The sequence below is a fragment of the Coregonus clupeaformis genome, unplaced genomic scaffold, assembly GCF_020615455.1.
Source record: "Coregonus clupeaformis isolate EN_2021a unplaced genomic scaffold, ASM2061545v1 scaf0495, whole genome shotgun sequence".
NCBI classification, from domain to species: Eukaryota; Metazoa; Chordata; class Actinopteri; order Salmoniformes; family Salmonidae; genus Coregonus; species Coregonus clupeaformis.
This window is the reverse complement of record NW_025533950.1, coordinates 162380-184929: the sequence shown is the minus strand read 5'-3', so window position 1 is coordinate 184929 and position 22550 is coordinate 162380. Positions and strand designations below refer to the sequence as shown.

At 45.6% G+C, this 22550-nt stretch overlaps 1 protein-coding gene across 2 annotated transcripts in view; it reads right to left on the bottom strand.

Annotated features, from left to right (window-relative positions):
- Positions 1-17813, bottom strand: part of nme9 (NME/NM23 family member 9) — a 29852-nt gene extending 12039 nt beyond the window's left edge. The window contains exons 1-11 of one of the 2 annotated variants that reach the window (XM_045215694.1): positions 17408-17813; positions 17226-17283; positions 16883-16986; positions 16711-16782; positions 16377-16493; positions 16202-16265; positions 15931-16106; positions 14434-14588; positions 13314-13510; positions 12839-12983; positions 8308-8415 (exon numbers count right to left, since the gene is read on the bottom strand). In XM_045215694.1, the coding sequence (XP_045071629.1) occupies positions 8308-8415; positions 12839-12983; positions 13314-13510; positions 14434-14588; positions 15931-16106; positions 16202-16265; positions 16377-16493; positions 16711-16782; positions 16883-16986; positions 17226-17283; positions 17408-17440 (1229 nt within the window). In that variant the 5' untranslated portion in view covers positions 17441-17813. The remainder of the gene's footprint in view (positions 1-8307; positions 8416-12838; positions 12984-13313; positions 13511-14433; positions 14589-15930; positions 16107-16201; positions 16266-16376; positions 16494-16710; positions 16783-16882; positions 16987-17225; positions 17284-17407) is intronic. The other variant, XM_045215693.1, reaches the window with a different exon arrangement.
- Between the last annotated feature and the right edge of the window lie 4737 nt (positions 17814-22550).

The window sequence follows — 22550 nt, the reverse complement described above, 5'->3', positions numbered from 1 at the left end:
CAGGCAATGTTTTCAACACAGTATCACATTTAGGGAAACAAGGTTATAATGGTTGAAAAGTGTTTTCTTGTCCAGGGACATGTCTCAAATGGTACCCTGTTCCGTTCTGTAGACACTGAGTGTATAAAACATTCAGAACAGTTGCACCCTTCCCTTTCGCCCTCAGAACAGCCTCAATTCGTAGGGGCATGGACTCTACAAGGTGTCGAAAGTGCTGGCCCATGTTGACTCTAGGGCTGACCCCATTAGTCCACCTCTAAAGCTGACCCCATTAGTCGACCTCTAGGGCTGACCCCATTAGTCGACCTCTAGGGCTGACCCCATTAGTCGACCTCTAGGGCTGACCCCATTAGTCGACTGGTCGATTGTTTGGTCGATAGGCTGTTGGTAGACCAATATCTTTTTAGTTGAGCAGTGGCAAATATATTTAAAATGTTATGGCACATGAGACAGCTGTCTGATCCACGTCTGTCTTAGTAGACTAATAGATTGTGGAGGAACACCAGTATCCCCAGTAGTAGTATATTTACTGTTAATTACCATCATTTATCATCTACAATGTTTGTTTTAAATTACTGTCATTTCTGTTTATGCATTGAATATATTATTATTATTAGTCTGACCGTTGTCATGGACACGTTGTTGGCAGAGCGCACAATCTAGGCTACACAGTTTTGGTTTATTTCATTATATTTACAAGTTCTCAACTGATTCATTGTCTTTTGTTTGGAGCGCTCCTTGTCAATCTTGAGTAAGGACACGCACCTGATTACGCATAGAAGTAGGCTACCTGGCCTGTGTGATAATGTAGGCTTATAAATGTGCCCAATTGAGGATCTGATACTATTTCTGATTGTCTTAACTCGCCATCACTGTGGAGCTTCTCAAAGTAATTTTTTCTTCACCTCAAACAGCAAGTAAACAAAGTCTGTTTTTACATCCATTGAGAATAATAGTTCCTTAGCGTAGCCTATTGGAAAAATCTTTCCAGGGCTTTCCCTTTCGATAACCAATCAGCATGAAAAGGGAAAAGAATGTCACGCTCTGATCTAGTGGAAACGTCATAAAAAAGGCCTACCTGATTACTTCTTATCCTTGTGCAAATAAGCCTACAGCTGTGTCTGTCTGTCCAGAGCTCACTGGCACAGGGCACTCTGAGGGCCCAGAATATGTTGTACAATGTTGCAAGGTTGCTAGCATGAGCTTGGGCCGGACAAAGGTAATAGTTTTAAGTTCCTTGCAGACAGGCCATGCGTAGCCAATGTGATTTACTTAGAGGATATTCATTTTTTATCAGGATATTTTCTACCTGCGGGTTGCAATGTTTTTATTTGTTGGCTTTATGGAGGCTATTTTTACATAATGGCAATGACAATAGAAGTTACTTTTAGATTTGTATCATTTTCATTTCTATGTAATTTTGATTAACCACGACATTGATTTTAAGATATGAAGACTTTATTATAAATTAAATTAAACTGTTCCACGAAAACGTGCATATGAAAATCATAATTGGCACGCAGATCAGTAGAAATGTTACGATAACTTGGCACTCCAAATAGAAAAGGTTGCCGACCGCTGGTGTAGCCTATTACCGGCAACTTCAGGAGCATAAAGGCCGAATCTGCAACGACCAGAAGCAGCGTGAGGAGGGTCGGGAGGAGGAGGGCCGGGAGGAGGAGGGTCGGGAGGAGGAGGGTCGGGAGGAGGAGGAGGGTCGGGAGGAGGGGGTCGGGAGGAGGAGGGTCGGGAGGAGGAGGAGGGTCGGGAGGAGGAGGAGGGTCGGGAGGAGGAGGAGGGCCGGGAGGAGGAGGGTCGGGAGGAGGAGGAGGAGGAGGGCCGGGAGGAGGAGGGTCGGGAGGAGGAGGAGGGTCGGGAGGAGGAGGAGGGTCGGGAGGAGGAGGGGGTCGGGTTTGAGGAGGGTGGTCGGGAGGAGGATGAGGGTCGGGAGGAGGGGGTCGGGAGGAGGAGGAGGGTCGGGAGGAGGAGGGCCGGGAGGAGGGCCGGGAGGAGGAGGGCCGTGAGGAGGAGGGCCGGGAGGAGGAGGGCCGGGAGGAGGAGGGCCGGGAGGAGGAGGGCCGGGAGGAGGGTCGGGAGGAGGAGGGCCGGGAGGAGGAGGGCCGGGAGGAGGAGGGCCGAGGAGGAGGAGGGTCGGGAGGAGGAGGGCCGGAGGAGGGTCGGGAGGAGGAGGGCCGTGAGGAGGAGGGCCGGGAGGAGGAGGGTCGGGAGGAGGAGGGCCGGGAGGAGGAGGGTCGGGAGGAGGAGGGCCGGGAGGAGGAGGGCCGGGAGGAGGGTCGGGAGGAGGGTCGGGAGGAGGAGGGCCGGGAGGAGGAGGGCCGGGAGGAGGAGGAGGGTCGGGAGGAGGAGGGCCGGGAGGAGGAGGGCCGGGAGGAGGAGGGTCGGGAGGAGGAGGGCCGGGAGGAGGAGGGCCGGGAGGAGGAGGGCCGGGAGGAGGAGGAGGGTCGGGAGGAGGAGGGCCGGGAGGAGGAGGGTCGGGAGGAGGAGGGCCGGGAGGAGGGTCGGGAGGAGGAGGGCCGGGAGGAGGAGGAGGGTCGGGAGGAGGAGGGGGGTCGGGAGGAGGAGGGCCGGGAGGAGGAGGGTCGGGAGGAGGAGGAGGGCCGGGAGGAGGAGGGTCGGGAGGAGGAAGAGGGCCGGGAGGAGGAGGGTCGGGAGGAGGAGGAGGGTCGGGAGGAGGAGGGTCGGAAACAGGTTTTTATTCTTCTGGTTAGGCTATTTTGATCTCTGGCTCACTCTTTAGTAATTTGTGTGTCTTCATTTTTAATCGCAGTGCTTAAAAGCAATAGGCAAGCTCAGTAGCGTACATACAGTGCCTTGCAAAAGTATTCATCCACCTTGGCGTTTTTCCTATTTTGTTGCATTACAACCTGTAATTGAAATTGATTTTTATTTGGATTTCATGTGATGGATATACACAAAATAGTCCAAATTGGTGAAGTGAAATGAAAAAAATAACTTGTTTCAAAAAATTCTACAAAATAAATAACGGAAAAGTGGTGCGTGCATATGTATTCACCCCCTTTGCTATGAAGCCCCTAAATAAGATCTGGTGCAACCAATTACCTTCAGAAGTCACATAATTAGTTAAATAAAGTCCACCTGTGTGCAATCTAAGTGTCACATGATCTCAGTATATATACACCTGTTCTGAAAGGCCCCAGAGTCTGCAACACCCATAAGCAAGGGGCACCACCAAGCAAGCAGCACCATGAAGACCAAGGAGCTCTCCAAACAGGTCAGGGACAAAGTTGTGGAGAAGTACAGATCAGGGTTGGGTTATAAAAAAAATATCAGAAACTTTGAACATCCCACGGAGCACCATTAAATCCATTATTAAAAAATAATATGGCACCACAACAAACCTGCCAAGAGAGGGCCGCCCACCAAAACTCACGGACCAGGCAAGGAGGGCATTAATCAGAGAGGCAACAAAGAGACCAAATATAACCCTGAAGGAGCTGCAAAGCTCCACAGCGGAGATTGGAGTATCTGTCCATAGGACCACTTTAAGCCGTACACTCCACAGAGCTGGGCTTTACGGAGGAGTGGCCAGAAAAAAGCCATTGCTTAAAGAAAAAAAGAAGCAAACACGTTTGGTGTTCGCCAAAAGGCATGTGGGAGACTCCCCAAACATATGGAAGAAGGTACTCTAGTCAGATGAGACTAAAATTGAGCTTTTTGGCAATCAAGGAAAATGCTATGTCTGGCGCAAACCCAATACCTCTCATCACCCCGAGAACACCATCCCCACAGTGAAGCATGGTGGTGGCAGCATCATGCTGTGGGGATGTTTTTCATCAGCAGGGACTGGGAAACTGGTCAGAATTGAAGGAATGATGGATGGCGCTAAATACAGGGAAATTCTTGAGGGAAACCTGTTTCAGTCTTCCAGAGACCTTCCAGCAGGACAGTGACCCTAAGCATACTGCTAATGCAACACTCAAGTGGTTTAAGGGGAAACATTGAAATGGATTTGAATGGCCTAGTCAAAGCCCAGACCTCAATCCAATTGAGAATCTGTGGTATGACTTAAAGATTGCTGTACACCAGCGGAACCCATCAAACTTGAAGGAGCTGGAGCAGTTTTGCCTTGAAGAATGGGCAAAAATCCCAGTGGCTAGATGTGCCAAGCTTATAGAGACATACCCCAAGAGACTTGCAGCTGTAATTGCTGCAAAAGGTGGCTCTACAAAGTATTGACTTTGGGGGGGTGAATAGTTATGCACGCTCAAGTTGTCTGTTTTATTGTCTTATTTCTTGTTTGTTTCACAATAAAAAATATTTAGCATCTTCAAAGTGGTAGGCTTGTTGTGTAAATCAAATTATACAAACCCCCAGAAAATCCATTTTAATTCCAGATTGTAAGGCAACAAAATAGGAAAAATGCCAAGGGGGTGAATACTTTCGCAAGCCACTGTATAGTTGATTTTATTCTAACATTTGGTGTGTCTAAATATGGAAAAATACGTTTTAAAATTCAGACCAATTGGTCAAAAGAACAGACGACTCTCGGTCGACTAAGATTTATTTTAGTCCCTAGTTGACTCTGCGTTCCACAGGGATGCTGGCCCATGTTGACTCCATTGCTTCCCACAGTTGTGTCAAGTTTGCTGGATGTCCTTTGGGTGGTGGACCATTGTTGATACACGCTGGAAACTGTTGAGCGTGAAAAAAAGTTATTGATACAAACCGGTGCGCCTGGCACCTACTACCATACCCCTTTCAAAGGCACTTAAATATTTTGTCTTGCCCATTCACCCTCTGGAATGGCACAATTGTCTCAAGGCTTAAAAATCCTTCTTGAACCTGTCTCCTCCCCTTCATCTACACTGATTGAAGTGGTTTTAACAAGTGACATCAATAAGGGATCATAGCTTTCACCTGGATTCACCTGGTCAGTCTATGTCATGGAAAGAGCAGGTGTTCTTAATGTTTTGTCCACTCAGTGTACATGGTCCAGCACATTGATTCCTCTTGTGGGGCAGGACACATGTTGGGGATATTTTGGGAACATATGTTTTAAACGTGCTTGGTTAAAGTCACCAGCGACAATAAAGACTGCTCTTAATGTACACTCAGTGTATATACACACTACTTATGACCAGAGTCCTATGGGACCAGAGTCCTACGGGACCAAAGTCCTATGGGACCAGATGGGACCAGAGACCTATGGGACCAGAGTCCTATGGGACCAGAGTCCTATGGTACCAGAGCCCTATGGTACCAGAGCCCTATGGTACCAGAGCCCTATGGGACCAGAGTCCTATGGGACCAGATGGGACCAGAGACCTATGGGACCAGAGTCCTATGGTACCAGAGCCCTATGGGACCAGAGTCCTATGGGACCAGATGGGACCAGAGACCTATGGGACCAGAGTCCTATGGGACCAGAGTCCTATGGGACCAGAGTCCTACGGGACCAAAGTCCTATGGGACCAGATGGGACCAGAGTCCTATGGGACCAGAGACCTATGGGACCAGAGTCCTATGGTACCAGAGTCCTATGGGACCAGATGGGACCAGAGACCTATGGGACCAGAGTCCTATGGGACCAGAGTCCTACGGGACCAAAGTCCTATGGGACCAGATGGGACCAGAGTCCTATGGGACCAGATGGGACCAGAGACCTATGGGACCAGAGTCCTATGGTACCAGAGTCCTATGGGACCAGATGGGACCAGAGACCTATGGGACCAGAGTCCTATGGGACCAGAGTCCTATGGGACCAGAGCCCTATGGGACCAGAGTCCTATGGTACCAGAGTCCTATGGTACCAGAGCCATATGGTACCAGAGTCCTATGGGACCAGAGTCCTATGGTACCAGAGCCATATGGTACCAGAGTCCTATGGGACCAGAGTCCTATGGTACCAGAGCCATATGGTACCAGAGTCCTATGGGACCAGATGGGACCAGAGTCCTATGGGACCAGAGACCTATGGGACCAGAGTCCTATGGTACCAGAGTCCTATGGGACCAGAGACCTATGGGACCAGATGGGACCAGAGACCTATGGGACCAGAGTCCTATGGGACCAGAGTCCTATGGGACCAGAGTCCTATGGGACCAGAGCCCTATGGGACCAGAGTCCTATGGTACCAGAGTCCTATGGTACCAGAGCCATATGGTACCAGAGTCCTATGGGACCAGAGTCCTATGGTACCAGAGCCATATGGTACCAGAGTCCTATGGGACCAGAGTCCTACGGGACCAGAGTCCTACGGGACCAAAGTCCTACGGGACCAGATGGGACCAGAGTCCTACGGGACCAGAGTCCTACGGGACCAAAGTCCTACGGGACCAGATGGGACCAGAGTCCTACGGGACCAGAGTCCTACGGGACCAAAGTCCTATGGGACCAGATGGGACCAGAGTCCTATGGTACCAGAGTCCTATGGGACCAGATGGGACCAGAGACCTATGGGACCAGATGGGACCAGAGACCTATGGGACCAGAGTCCTATGGGACCAGAGCCCTATGGTACCAGAGTCCTATGGGACCAGAGTCCTATGGGACCAGAGCCCTATGGTACCAGAGTCCTATGGTACCAGAGTCCTATGGTACCAGAGTCCTATGGGACCAGATGGGACCAGAGACCTATGGGACCAGATGGGACCAGAGTCCTATGGGACCAGAGTCCTATGGTACCAGAGCCATATGGGACCAGATGGGACCAGAGACCTATGGGACCAGATGGGACCAGAGACCTATGGGACCAGAGTCCTATGGGACCAGAGTCCTACGGGACCAGATGGGACCAGAGTCCTATGGTACCAGAGTCCTATGGGACCAGAGCCCTATGGGACCAGAATCCTATGGTACCAGAGTCCTATGGGACCAGATGGGACCAGAGTCCTATGGTACCAGAGTCCTATGGGACCAGATGGGACCAGAGACCTATGGGACCAGATGGGACCAGAGTCCTATGGGACCAGAGTCCTATGGTACCAGAGCCATATGGGACCAGATGGGACCAGAGTCCTACGGGACCAGATGGGACCAGAGACCTATGGTACCAGAGTCCTATGGGACCAGAGTCCTATGGGACCAGAGTCCTATGGGACCAGAGTCCTACGGGACCAAAGTCCTATGGGACCAGATGGGACCAGAGTCCTATGGGACCAGGTGGGACCAGAGACCTATGGGACCAGATGGGACCAGAGTCCTATGGGACCAGAGTCCTATGGTACCAGAGCCATATGGGACCAGATGGGACCAGAGTCCTACGGGACCAGATGGGACCAGAGACCTATGGTACCAGAGTCCTATGGGACCAGAGTCCTATGGGACCAGAGTCCTATGGGACCAGAGTCCTACGGGACCAAAGTCCTATGGGACCAGATGGGACCAGAGTCCTATGGTACCAGAGTCCTATGGGACCAGAGTCCTATGGGACCAGAGCCCTATGGTACCAGAGTCCTATGGGACCAGAGTCCTATGGGACCAGAGCCCTATGGTACCAGAGTCCTATGGTACCAGAGTCCTATGGGACCAGAGTCCTATGGGACCAGATGGGACCAGAGTCCTATGGGACCAGAGTCCTATGGTACCAGAGCCATATGGGACCAGATGGGACCAGAGTCCTACGGGACCAGATGGGACCAGAGACCTATGGTACCAGAGTCCTATGGGACCAGAGTCCTATGGGACCAGAGTCCTATGGGACCAGAGTCCTACGGGACCAAAGTCCTATGGGACCAGATGGGACCAGAGTCCTATGGGACCAGAGTCCTATGGGACCAGATGGGACCAGAGTCCTATGGGACCAGAGTCCTATGGTACCAGAGTCCTATGGGACCAGATGGGACCAGAGTCCTATGGGACCAGAGCCCTATGGGACCAGAGTCCTATGGTACCAGAGTCCTATGGGACCAGATGGGACCAGAGTCCTATGGTACCAGAGTCCTATGGGACCAGAGCCCTATGGGACCAGAATCCTATGGTACCAGAGTCCTATGGTACCAGAGCCATATGGTACCAGAGTCCTATGGGACCAGAGTCCTATGGTACCAGAGCCATATGGTACCAGAGTCCTATGGTACCAGAGTCCTATGGTACCAGAGCCATATGGTACCAGAGTCCTATGGGACCAGAGTCCTATGGTACCAGAGCCATATGGTACCAGAGTCCTATGGGACCAGAGTCCTATGGGACCAGAGTCCCATGGTACCAGAGCCATATGGTACCAGAGTCCTATGGTACCAGAGCCATATGGTACCAGAGTCCTATGGGACCAGAGTCCTATGGTACCTGGTCAAAAGTAGTGCACTTTATAAGGGCTAGTGGTACCAGTGGGGTTGCTCCTCCCTGGCCCTGCTGACGTCTTTCGGACCCAGAAGTTGCCTCCAGTGGTCCACAGCTCCTGTCCTGGCCAGGGCCAGAGCCAACAGAGGACCACTGTAACAGAAAAACAGTCAACAGAGCCACACAGGACCACTGTAACAGACTAGGGGGAATAATAGACATGGGGGGGATAATAGACTAGGGGGAATAATAGACTAGGGGGGGATAATAGACTAGGGGGAATAATAGACTAGGGGGAATAATAGACTAGGGGAATAATAGACTAGGGGGGAATAATAGACTAGGGGGAATAATAGACTAGGGGAATAATAGACTAGGGGGAATAATAGACTAGGGGGGAATAATAGACTAGGGGGAATAATAGACTAGGGGAATAATAGACTAGGGGGAATAATAGACTAGGGGGAATAATAGACTAGGGGGAATAATAGACTAGGGGGAATAATAGACTAGGGGGAATAATAGACTAGGGGGAATAATAGACTAGGGGGAATAATAGACTAGGGGGAATAATAGACTAGGGGGAATAATAGACTAGGGGGGAATAATAGACTAGGGGAATAATAGACTAGGGGGAATAATAGACTAGGGGGAATAATAGACTAGGGGGAATAATAGACTAGGGGGAATAATAGACTAGGGGGAATAATAGACTAGGGGGAATAATAGACTAGGGGGAATAATAGACTAGGGGGAATAATAGACTAGGGGGAATAATAGACTAGGGGGAATAATAGACTAGGGGGAATAATAGACTAGGGGGAATAATAGACTAGGGGGAATAATAGACTAGGGGGAATAATAGACTAGGGGAATAATAGACTAGGGGAATAATAGACTAGGGGGAATAATAGACTAGGGGGAATAATAGACTAGGGGGAATAATAGACTAGGGGGAATAATAGACTAGGGGGAATAATAGACTAGGGGGAATAATAGACTAGGGGAATAATAGACTAGGGGAATAATAGACTAGGGGGAATAATAGACTAGGGGGAATAATAGACTAGGGGGAAATAATAGACTAGGGGGAATAATAGACTAGGGGGGGAATAATAGACTAGGGGGGGAATAATAGACTAGGGGGAATAATAGACTAGGGGGAATAATAGACTAGGGGGAATAATAGACTAGGGGGAATAATAGACTAGGGGGGGAATAATAGACTAGGGGGAATAATAGACTAGGGGGAATAATAGACTAGGGGGAATAATAGACTAGGGGGGAATAATAGACTAGGGGGAATAATAGACTAGGGGGGAATAATAGACTAGGGGGAATAATAGACTAGGGGGAATAATAGACTAGGGGGAATAATAGACTAGGGGGGAATAATAGACTAGGGGGAATAATAGACTAGGGGGAATAATAGACTAGGGGGAATAATAGACTAGGGGGAATAATAGACTAGGGGGAATAATAGACTAGGGGGAATAATAGACTAGGGGGAATAATAGACTAGGGGGAATAATAGACTAGGGGGAATAATAGACTAGGGGGAATAATAGACTAGGGGGAATAATAGACTAGGGGGAATAATAGACTAGGGGGAATAATAGACTAGGGGGAATAATAGACTAGGGGGAAATAATAGACTAGGGGGAATAATAGACTAGGGGGAATAATAGACTAGGGGGAATAATAGACTAGGGGGAATAATAGACTAGGGGGAATAATAGACTAGGGGGAATAATAGACTAGGGGGAATAATAGACTAGGGGGAATAATAGACTAGGGGGAATAATAGACTAGGGGGAATAATAGACTAGGGGGAATAATAGACTAGGGGGAATAATAGACTAGGGGGAATAATAGACTAGGGGGAATAATAGACTAGGGGGGGAATAATAGACTAGGGGAATAATAGACTAGGGGGGGAATAATAGACTAGGGGAATAATAGACTAGGGGGGGAATAATAGACTAGGGGGAATAATAGACTAGGGGGAATAATAGACTAGGGGGAATAATAGACTAGGGGGAATAATAGACTAGGGGGAATAATAGACTAGGGGGAATAATAGACTAGGGGGAATAATAGACTAGGGGGAATAATAGACTAGGGGGAATAATAGACTAGGGGAATAATAGACTAGGGGGAATAATAGACTAGGGGGAATAATAGACTAGGGGGGAATAATAGACTAGGGGGGAATAATAGACTAGGGGGAATAATAGACTAGGGGGAATAATAGACTAGGGGGGAATAATAGACTAGGGGAATAATAGACTAGGGGGAATAATAGACTAGGGGGGGAATAATAGACTAGGGGGAATAATAGACTAGGGGAATAATAGACTAGGGGGAATAATAGACTAGGGGGAATAATAGACTAGGGGGAATAATAGACTAGGGGGAATAATAGACTAGGGGAATAATAGACTAGGGGGAAATAATAGACTAGGGGAATAATAGACTAGGGGGGAATAATAGACTAGGGGGAATAATAGACTAGGGGGAATAATAGACTAGGGGGAATAATAGACTAGGGGGAATAATAGACTAGGGGGAATAATAGACTAGGGGGAATAATAGACTAGGGGGAATAATAGACTAGGGGAATAATAGACTAGGGGGGAATAATAGACTAGGGGGAATAATAGACTAGGGGGAATAATAGACTAGGGGGAATAATAGACTAGGGGGAATAATAGACTAGGGGGAATAATAGACTAGGGAATAATAGACTAGGGGGAATAATAGACTAGGGGGAATAATAGACTAGGGGAATAATAGACTAGGGGGAATAATAGACTAGGGGAATAATAGACTAGGGGGAATAATAGACTAGGGGGAATAATAGACTAGGGGGAATAATAGACTAGGGGGAATAATAGACTAGGGGGAATAATAGACTAGGGGGAATAATAGACTAGGGGGAATAATAGACTAGGGGGAATAATAGACTAGGGGGGGAATAATAGACTAGGGGAATAATAGACTAGGGGGGAATAATAGACTAGGGGGAATAATAGACTAGGGGGAATAATAGACTAGGGGGAATAATAGACTAGGGGAATAATAGACTAGGGGGAATAATAGACTAGGGGGAATAATAGACTAGGGGAATAATAGACTAGGGGGAATAATAGACTAGGGGGAATAATAGACTAGGGGGAATAATAGACTAGGGGGAATAATAGACTAGGGGGAATAATAGACTAGGGGGAATAATAGACTAGGGGGGAATAATAGACTAGGGGGAATAATAGACTAGGGGGAATAATAGACTAGGGGGAATAATAGACTAGGGGGAATAATAGACTAGGGGGAATAATAGACTAGGGGGAATAATAGACTAGGGGGAATAATAGACTAGGGGAATAATAGACTAGGGGGAATAATAGACTAGGGGGGAATAATAGACTAGGGGAATAATAGACTAGGGGGAATAATAGACTAGGGGAATAATAGACTAGGGGGAATAATAGACTAGGGGAATAATAGACTAGGGGGAATAATAGACTAGGGGAATAATAGACTAGGGGGAATAATAGACTAGGGGGGGAATAATAGACTAGGGGGAATAATAGACTAGGGGGAATAATAGACTAGGGGGAATAATAGACTAGGGGAATAATAGACTAGGGGGAATAATAGACTAGGGGGAATAATAGACTAGGGGGAATAATAGACTAGGGGGAATAATAGACTAGGGGGAATAATAGACTAGGGGGGGAATAATAGACTAGGGGGGGGAATAATAGACTAGGGGGGGAATAATAGACTAGGGGGGGAATAATAGACTAGGGGGAATAATAGACTAGGGGGGGAATAATAGACTAGGGGGGAATAATAGACTAGGGGAATAATAGACTAGGGGGGGAATAATAGGACCCTGAGTTTCGAGGTCACTGATTATGTTTGAGTGCCCAGTTGGTAGTTGATTTGTGATCTTGCTTTGATATTGTAGTTCTCTAGTGTTTCATTTGTCAGATGGTTACCTGGTCATGTTGTGCAGTAGGACAGGGAAGTGTCAGATGGTTACCTGGTCATGTTGTGCAGTAGGACAGGGAAGTGTCAGATGGTTACCTGGTCATGTTGTGCAGTAGGACAGGGAAGTGTCAGATGGTTACCTGGTCATGTTGTGCAGTAGGACAGGGAAGTGTCAGATGGTTACCTGGTCATGTTGTGCAGTAGGACAGGGAAGTGTCAGATGGTTACCTGGTCATGTTGTGCAGTAGGACAGGGAAGTGTCAGATGGTTACCTGGTCATGTTGTGCAGTAGGACAGGGAAGTGTCAGATGGTTACCTGGTCATGTTGTGCAGTAGGACAGGGAAGTGTCAGATGGTTACCTGGTCATGTTGTGCAGTAGGACAGGGAAGTGTCAGATGGTTACCTGGTCATGTTGTGCAGTAGGACAGGGAAGTGTCAGATGGTTACCTGGTCATGTTGTGCAGTAGGACAGGGAAGTGTCAGATGGTTACCTGGTCATGTTGTGCAGTAGGACAGGGAAGTGTCAGATGGTTACCTGGTCATGTTGTGCAGTAGGACAGGGAAGTGTCAGATGGTTACCTGGTCATGTTGTGCAGTAGGACAGGGAAGTAGTCCTGGTCTACCTGTCGTCTGTAGAACCGTCTGGCCTGTTCCTCTGTTAACATCACCTCTTTCTGGAGAGACACAGTGAAGCCAGCCTCGTGGATACGAGACAAGATCTCATCTGGAAAACACAACAATACTGAAGTCAGCCTCGTGGATACGAGACAAGATCTCATCTGGAAAACACAACAATACTGAAGCCAGCCTCGTTGATACGAGACAAGATCTCATCTGGAACACAATACTTTAGAAAAGGCAAACAAAAGTATGTTTAAATTTGCTTCAAGACTATTTCTGATATTTATTTGTTGAGGAATCGCTAATAAACGGTGTGAGGATGAAACGTTGAATATCTCAGAACGCGAATGACTTCTTCACTAAATACAGGCCTGGCCTGTGATGCTGATGTCCTGGTATTTGTATTTGTGTCCAGTAATTGGCAGGCCCCCACCTCTGCTCTCCCTGGCGAGGTCGGGCCGGATGATAGCCAGTGTCCTCTCCACTCGCCCTTCCTCCTCGTGCTGCTCTGCCCGGGAAGAGGTCCTGAAGCTGGGGAAGAAGAAGGCCAGCTCCCTGCTGGCCTGGTGGCTGTCGTCACTACCGTGGAGCGCGTTGAACAAGGTTTCACTGCCATACTGGGCACGTAGGCTAGGGGAGGGAGGAGGAGAGGGGGAGAGGGGAGAGGAAGGAGAAGGAGGGGGGGAGGGGAGACAGAGGAGGAGGGAGAGGAGGAGGGGAGACAGAGGGGAGAGGAAGGGAGGAGGAGGGGGGAGGGGAGAGGAAGGGAGGAGGAAGAGGAGAGAGGGAGAGAAGAGGGGAATAGGAGGGCAGATGGTTACTCTGCTGGTGACCAGTGAGCATAGTGAGGAGAGAAACGTTACCTTGGGTGTGTCTGTTCTGTTGGAGCAACAATCTGTGTAGATACATTCAGTGAAGTGAATGTCCACACAGGCCTAAAACTAAGCACTTATGTGTTGTACACATATTAAAAGCCATCAAATGTTTGTAATGAATATTGAATTTATGTCCCTTTAATATTATGATCATTGAGCATTGTACCCTTGTGCTGTTTCTGGATTAGGAGTCTGTTTCTGGATTAGGAGTCTGTTTCTGGATTAGGAGTGTGTTTCTGGATTAGGACTGTTTCTGGATTAGGAGTCTGTTTCTGGATTAGGAGTCTGTTTCTGCATTAGGACTGTTTCTGGATTAGGAGTCTGTTTCTGGATTAGGAGTCTGTTTCTGGATTAGGAGTCTGTTTCTGGATTAGGAGTGTTTCTGGATTAGGAGTCTGTTTCTGGATTAGGACTGTGTTTCTGGATTAGGAGTCTGTTTCTGGATTAGGAGTCTGTTTCTGGAATAGGAGTGTGTTTCTGGATTAGGACTGTGTTTCTGGATTAGGAGTGTGTTTCTGGATTAGGATTCTGTTTCTGGATTAGGAGTCTGTTTCTGGATTAGGACTGTTTCTGGATTAGGAGTCTGTTTCTGGATTAGGACTGTTTCTGGATTAGGACTGTGTTTCTCATTTAGGAATCTGTTTCTGGATTAGGAGTATGTCATGTTTTTAACTGTACCTCTCAGGTTTATCCCTCCTGGCTTCCTCTATGTCTGCTGGACCAATGAACTCCCTCCATGCTGGCACCACATGACCTGACCCCTCACCCTGAGAGATCACTAGGACGTGGGAGGGGCCGCTGGACATGAACTGGATCAGGTCCTCAAAACAGGCCTGGGAATACACAGGTAATAGTGATGGGCATTCTGAATATTTTCAGGTGAGCCAGATCTTTTAGCTCTGTTCACCTAAAAGAGACGTTTGGCTCCCAAACTGCTCTTTGTTCAGTAGTGCTTAAAAATGACTTAAAAACCATGAAAAATAAATAGCAAATTTTTAATATAAAGCCAAAAAAAGTTTCCTATCATGATCTCAGATCGTGAAACGTGAGTTCAAATCTATTTTTTTACCTGACGAATGAAGAATACAAAAATAACACATTGCAAAAATGAGCAGAATGAGTCTCTCTCTCTACATCTATCCAGAGCCACTTACAGTTAGTGAGTGCATACATTACTTTATTTTTTTCATACTGGCCCCCTGTGGGAATCGTACCCACAACCTTAGCGTTGCAAACGCCATGCTCTACCAACTGAGATACATCCCTGCCGGCCATTCCCTCCCCTACCCTGGACGACGCTGGGCCACTTGTGCGCCGCCCCATGGGTCTCCCGGTCGCGGCCGGCTATGACAGAGCCTGGATTCGAACCAGGATCTCTAGTGGCACAGCTAGCACTGCATTGCCACTCGGGACTACCTATGGTTCCTGCAGTGAGGAGTTATCATCTTCAGACAATGTTTTTGAAAATAATTTATCTACAGATAATCGTTTCCTGTAGCTCAAAAAGCAGTAATAGCAGTATGCAAATCAGGGTGCCAAATTAACATCTCTTTCACAGATGCGATTCGGTTCCAGACGTACACCAGAAAGATCTGTTCAAAAGGAGCTGTTAGTTTGCGAACGACCCATTACTAACGGGTAACACACAGGCAATTATGACTGGAAAACCAGCTCACAGTGTAATGTACACATGTTGTAGCTCTTCCTATGATTTACAACACATTTTCCACCTATTTCTAAATCTCTTAGCTATAATTGGCTACAGCCATGAACTGCATGGTGAACGGAAACAGAACCCTTAGTCAGCATGTCTATTTGGGGCATGTTGTATGGAATACTGCATCTACGTGAGAGTGTGATGTCCAACAACATGCTTTGAGAAGGATGTGTATCCACTACTATCAGTGTGATGTTATGTGCTGCTGAGTGAATGTATGTTTGGCTGGGAGGCTGCCAAGATGGTGAATATGTGTTCCTCTGTAGGAGCAGCACAGTATCTGTTTTAACATAACATAACACTCTGACATCTTCAGCAGATTTAAACATTCTCCTCTTTGGTTCTCTGTACTGTACCTCTCCTGCTTTGTTCTGGTAGAAATCTACTGACCTGTCCTGCTTTGATCTGGTAGAAATCTACTGACCTCTCCTGCTTTGTTCTGGCAGAAATCTACTGACCTCTCCTGCTTTGTTCTGGTAGAAATCTCGTGCTTCAGAGTCGCTCAGCGTTCTCTCCTCGTGGGCTAGGATCTCAAACCCGGCATCCTGAATCTTCATGATAATCTCACTAGCTTTGCCGTGACCCACAGCGTTTGGTTTGATGATGGCCACCGTGTATGATTTACTGGCTGGAACTACAGACAGAGAGTTCCTTGGCTGTAAAACACTGGTTAAAGTTGACAGAAAATGATTAAAAGGACCACATAAGGTGTATAAGTAGCTACAGTACCAAGTACATCTTCATCACTCTGATCCTCCTCCTCTTCCTCATCTATCAAACCGTCATCTTTCACCTGAACAACACAAAGCAGAGTGATTTTTTTAACTCTCAAGCAATCAGCATGTTTGAGTGTACCTTGCTGTTTGCAAGTGCATGTGTGTGTTTGTGTCTGTCTGTCTGTCACCACTCTGCGTTCCCCTCCCTCCTCCAGGACAGTCTTCTCCCTGGCCAGTTCCTCCAACACCATCCTCTGGAGAAGAGGTGCGTTAGCCCCCCGCAGCACACACACCATCTCACCCCCCTGAACCAGATACAGAGGTTAGGGTCATCATCCTCTGGAGGAGAGGATCATTAGCCCCCCACAGCACGAGAGAGAGAGAGAGAGAGAGAGAGAGAGAGAGAGAGAGAGAGAGAGAGAGAGAGAGAGAGAGAGAGAGAGAGAGAGAGAGAGAGAGAGAGAGAGAGAAGAGAGAGAGAGAGAGAGAAGAGAGAGAGAGAAGAGAGAGAGAGAGACTTACCCCATAGAACAGGAAGGTGGGCTCACACTTCCCCCTGTACCTTTCTAGAGCATCAATACTGTCAGCTTTTGCCTGCAAGGAAAACCAGTTCAATTTAAACAAAAGCCTTTTTAAATATAATGTTTTCAGAAATGTAATTATAAATGTAATGATATTTGTCTGTTGTGTTCACCGTGGCAAAATGTAACAGGTCATCTCCCAGTTCATTTTTGATCTTCCTCAGTAAGCTGACAACAGCACGGCATGGACCACACCACTGCTGGTACACATCTACAACTGAAAGCGACAGAGACACAGGACAGGAGTCAGTACTATGTAGGCACATCCTGCAGTAACCAGCATGAACACATGGGGGCAGCAGCATGCAGTGGAAGTCAATCATACATTTCTCTTTGAATAACCGAGTAAGAGGAACGTTTTCATTGCAATAATGAAACAAACAAGTCACAACATACAGCCAGGGAGAAACGGCTACATGTAAGTAAGTATATGCAAACAAAGCACATCATTCTTACCTGTTAACCCTTTAGTTGCAAGCATCTCATCCCATTGCTCTTGGTTTGCGACAGACGCCTGGAGAAAATAGTACCAAAAAAAGAACAGCAGTGTTAGCTAACGTTACATTCTGATCACAGATTGAGCGGCCCATCACTCCCACCTTGGATATCTGCTAAAAAGGTATGTTTGACCGACCGACCTGCAAGATTACTTCTTTCTTTTTGCCAGCCATCTTAATAATGTACCATCTGAGAACACTATTTGTAACAATAAATCTCCAAACGTTATTTGCAAGCAACAACAACAAAAAAAAAGTATTTAGAAGTGGAGTTGAGAGTGTGTTTGGCTTCCAAACTATTGAACTAGCTAACTATTGTTTGCCTTCTCGTTGCTAAGCAATGCTCTTCTTTGGGTATCCATTGATTCGCCACTGGGTGGCGCCAGAGCCTGCTATTTGCAGAAAGCTTTTGGTGTCTCCAGTGCGCTATTTATTTTTATTTTAGCTAGCTAGCCAAAATGACATTGCAAACGCCAATAACATTTGCATGCATCTACTGTTGTGCTAGGCTCTGTTCTGTCAAGGCTGACAGCTGTGTTGACATGACAACTGGGTCCGAATTCTGAACCCTTCGAATGGATCATGTGACAAAAGGGTTTGTTTTGATTGGCTGTTGCTTGCAACTAGTTGCACAAAGTTGAAACGTTTCAACTGAATGCAACCACTGTTACAGATGAGTTGCAGGGGGCAGTGATGCCAATTTAGCAATTTTGTTGCTAGATTTAGCAACTTTTCAGACTACCCTGGCAACTTTTTTTTTCAAACAGCACCTAGCAACAAATGTAGCTACTTTTAAAAATGTATTTGGAACTTTTAGCAACTTTTGAAAAGTGACTCAAACGCTAAAATGCATGCATTTTCCTTCTAAATGACACAAAAACAATTTTCTCTGTCACACACTCAGTCACAACACACGTGCCTGGCTGCAAAAGTGTATTGTGAGTGACGTCAGCAGCAGGCCAGCCAAGCAGCACAACAACCTGGAGAGAGCTGGAGAGAGATGCCTAGTGCACACATCATTATTTGAGTTAAGTTGCTTGTTCAATAAGATAGCATATATACCTTGTTATTAACTTGTACCTATGATTGTTGATCAGTTAGGTAGCATGTTAACTAACTACCAATACACTGCTTAAAACTATAATTGTTCAGAATGTGTAGGTTTAATAGTTAATAAGAAAATAAATAAAATGTAATTGTTCAATAATGTGTAATTGTTCAATAATTCAATGTGTTGTGTTTATAAATAAAAATATCTGATCATATAAAATGTGTTGTGTTTATATTACTTTTACAAAAAAAAAAGTGTGATAATAAACAAACCCATCTAAACTAACAAATGTGAAATCATATTTGTGGCCGAGATGGCCAGTCAATTTGAGTAACGTTATTGTGTGTTCTACGTAATAACGCAGATTTACGTTATTACGCAATGACGTCATCACGCAATGACATCACAACGTCATTTAGCAACTTTAAGCAACAAATCGACCTGTCTTTAGCAACTCCCCTGAAAATGAGTTGGCAACACTGGCAGGGGGGGTGTTTCACGAAGGAACTCAACTTGCATGCAAGTCGCGTCGTGTAATGGCAACCTTAAACCGATGTCACACGAAGCAATCTGGAAGCAATTTATGTTGCTTGCCAGTATGAAAAATGTATGCACTCACTAACTGTAAGTCGCTTTGGATAAGAGCGTCTGCTAAATGACTAAAATGTAAATGTAATGTTGCATCTGGGTTGCTACGTTACAATTGCATGCAACTTAGTTGCATTGCATCGCTAGACATAGGGCAGTGTTTGTTTGAGGATTTCTTGTCAAATTATGCTACTTTGAAAATGATGTCGCTGGTGAAAATGTATTGGTCGCGAGTTACGGGTTTTTGGGCTATTTCAAAGTTGCACCGCGGCCGCCATGGCATTTCTATTAAAATATATATATATTTCACTGTGACCTGTTGCTGACTGTCAGGCAGTGAGGCAGGCTGTTGATGAGTGAGTGAGTTGTGGGGAGGAGGACCGGAGGAGTGTGTGTGTTGAGATAGCACTACAGTTATTGGCTGAGTTACATGAGCGAGAGCAGCACGCGCACGCCAACTTGTTACCAGTTGTAGGTCGGCTATTTAACTTGTCATAATGGAGACACCTATTTTCAAACCTTGTTCCATAAAACATATTAATACGCTAGAACTGATGCACATCAATAAATAATGCAGACAAAGCACCGGAAAACGACTTTGGGCGCACTCGAGCGCATTACATAAATCCGCTCGGAAGAGGTTATAATGTTGACTGCTTAAAGAAAACGGTATCAAGCGAAGTGCTTTATGCATGCTCAGTTCTTGGGTCTCAGGGGCTGAATGTGGAATGTGCTAAATGTGGAGAGTTATACAAGGGCCTCTGTTGGCCATCAAGTAGCCTATTAATGTCTATGCCATCGTAGGCTACCATTTGATACAATGAATGTTGAAATGAAGATATCGCTGGAGTCATTGCAAATCAGTTTGTGCCACTTGTGTAGCCTACCTGGAGCTGGCAAACCAATTAAATAAATAGCCAATAACTTCAGTGTATTGTTGTTGTAACCTTGTGTTATTATGATTTAGATTGACAGTAGTCAGATTAGGCTACAGGTAAAACACATTCCAAAAAAATAAACACTGGCTGTTGTTGACAAGCATATTCAGTTCATATTTCTTTTATTTATTTAACCTTTATTTAACCAGGTAAGCCAGTTGAGAACAAGTTCTCATTTACAACTGCGACCTGGCCAAGATAAAGCAAAGCAGTGCGATAAAAACAACAACACAGAGTTACATATGGGGTAAAACAAAACATAAAGTCAAAAATACAACAGAAAATCTATATACAGTGTGTGCAAATGTAGCAAGTTATGGAGGTAAGGCAATAAATAGGCCATAGTGCAAAATAATTACAATTGAGTAGTAACACTGGAATGATAGATGTGCAAGAGATGATGTGCAAATAGAGATACTGGGGTGCAAATGAGCAAAATAAATAACAATATGGGGATGAGGTAGTTGGATGGGCTATACATATTATTCATATTTAATTCAGTGATTGAAATTATGACCACATTCTCAGTAGCCTATTCCAGCAGGCTATTGGGAAACACAAGCACTTCGAATTGCGAAATTGCCTCGCTATTCATGTTGAATAAATTAGTCTGTTAATTTGAATTTAAGCAAGGTGCTAAATCGTTCAGTTTACATAATGCCTCCATCTTGTCTAGGCTACTGTAGACTATATGAAATAAGATGTAGGACTATCAGGAGCTATAGGCTACCTGCCTTTATCTAAGCAAACTATGGCAACATTTAGAGTCATAAACCCAGATTTGAGTCTGTAGCCTGTGTCTATTGAAATGACAAGTCAATCTCTTAAATGGGCCATTTATAACGGTTTGTAGTCTTAACATCTGGCACATAATAACAGCACAATTGCCAGAAAATAGCCCAACACTAGTTTTTTATGTTCGTCCAAGTGTTTCTTGCTCAGAGATTTATCGAGATCCTCTGTCCAACTTTCATCACTCAAACTCTCCTGTCGGATTTATCTGTAGTTATGCACAAAAGGGGATTTATTTACAATTATAAAACTGGTTCGAGCCCTGAATGCTGATTGGCTGAAAGCCGTGGTATATCAGATCATATACCACGGGTATGACAAAATATAAAGCATGTTCTGTTCTAATTACGTTGGTAACCAGTTTTATAATAGCAATAAAGCACCCCGGGAGTTTGTGGTATATGGCCAAAATACCACGGCTAACTGCTGTATCCAGGCACTCCGTGTTGCGTCGTGCTTAAGAACATCCCTTAGCCGTGGTATATTGGCCATATACCACACCCCCTTGTGTCTTATTGCTTAATCATAGCAGTCAAATGAGTTAAATCGACATCCATTGATGGACAATTATCTGGCGAATTATCCTTTCTCTTGCCACATATTCAAATTCCTTTATTATGTCATGTCATGTCATGTCAAAGCTTAGAATATTTATTATTTTGAGGAAACCCAAATTTTGCTTCTAACGTCATTACAAATTACTATGATATTCCTTCTTAATTGGCTCGATAACGTTATGGAAAAAGGTTTATTGTATAGATATGGCAAATCCTCTCTTGCTGTAAACAAAAAAAATGGGGCTAGTTTTCAGGCCTTTTGGGCTGGTTTTGAGTGGTCATTGTGCTAGACATTTTTGCTTAAATTCACTCTGTTATTCTGCGTTCTGGCACACAAATGTAAATTCATCAGTTATTCTGCGCTCTGGCACACAGACGAGAGTGCTCTGAAATCAGAGTAGATAGCCAGAGTGAATTTACGAACTTGCCCATAGAAATCAAGCCTATTTTGTGCAACTGATTGTATGGAATGTCCGTTGTTCCGGTCAGAACTCCAACCAGTTGTCATGTCAACACAGCGGTCAGTGCTGCTGCAAACCGCTAAAGAAAATGGGGAAAATATAACAATTCTAGACATTATGGCTAGTCGTGGGTTATGTACATGGTCTGGCAGACAATACATGTCATTTTAAAAGTGAACCCAGATCTTTCTCTGTCCAGTTTCAACTGAAATTGTCCAACATGAACTGCACTAACTAGCTAGCTTAGCTCATCCCTAGCTTGGTTAGCTAGCTAGCTACTATAGCTTGGTAACACACGGTTTTGCAAATAGGCAACATTTTGGCTAGCTAGCTAAATTGTACAGCCAACATTTTGTCTATATTGATGCTGTTACAATTACCAAACATATGGATAAACAAATCATTTATGAAACCATGATGTGATGTATGACAGGATTGGGTGTTGCATGCAATTTCAATTGCGTTTGAATTGCTTCGCGTATCAGCAAAGTTGGTTTAGATTATGTCACTTGCATCTACAACAGAAATTGCGTCCAAATTGCTTAGTGTGACACAGGCTTTATGCCCAAACCAAACGAGATGCGTTCTTTTTTACACTTGTGTGTTCACGCTGGAAATAGAGTGCATGAGAGTGACCGAGAGAAAACAGACCGGTTGCAAGTGTCACCAGCGTAAAGCGCGTCAAAGTACAAAGCAAGTATTTGTGCAACGTTACTTCTGGAACATGTATAGTTAAAACTTATTCTTCTTCGGTGGGGTTAATCGGCGGTTGGTATCCAACGTTATGGCGCATTACCACCACCTACTGTACTGGAGTGTGGGCCAGAGACAGGGAGAAACAACATGTACATTTTACATTTTAGTCATTTAGCAGACGCTCTTATCCAGAGCGACTTA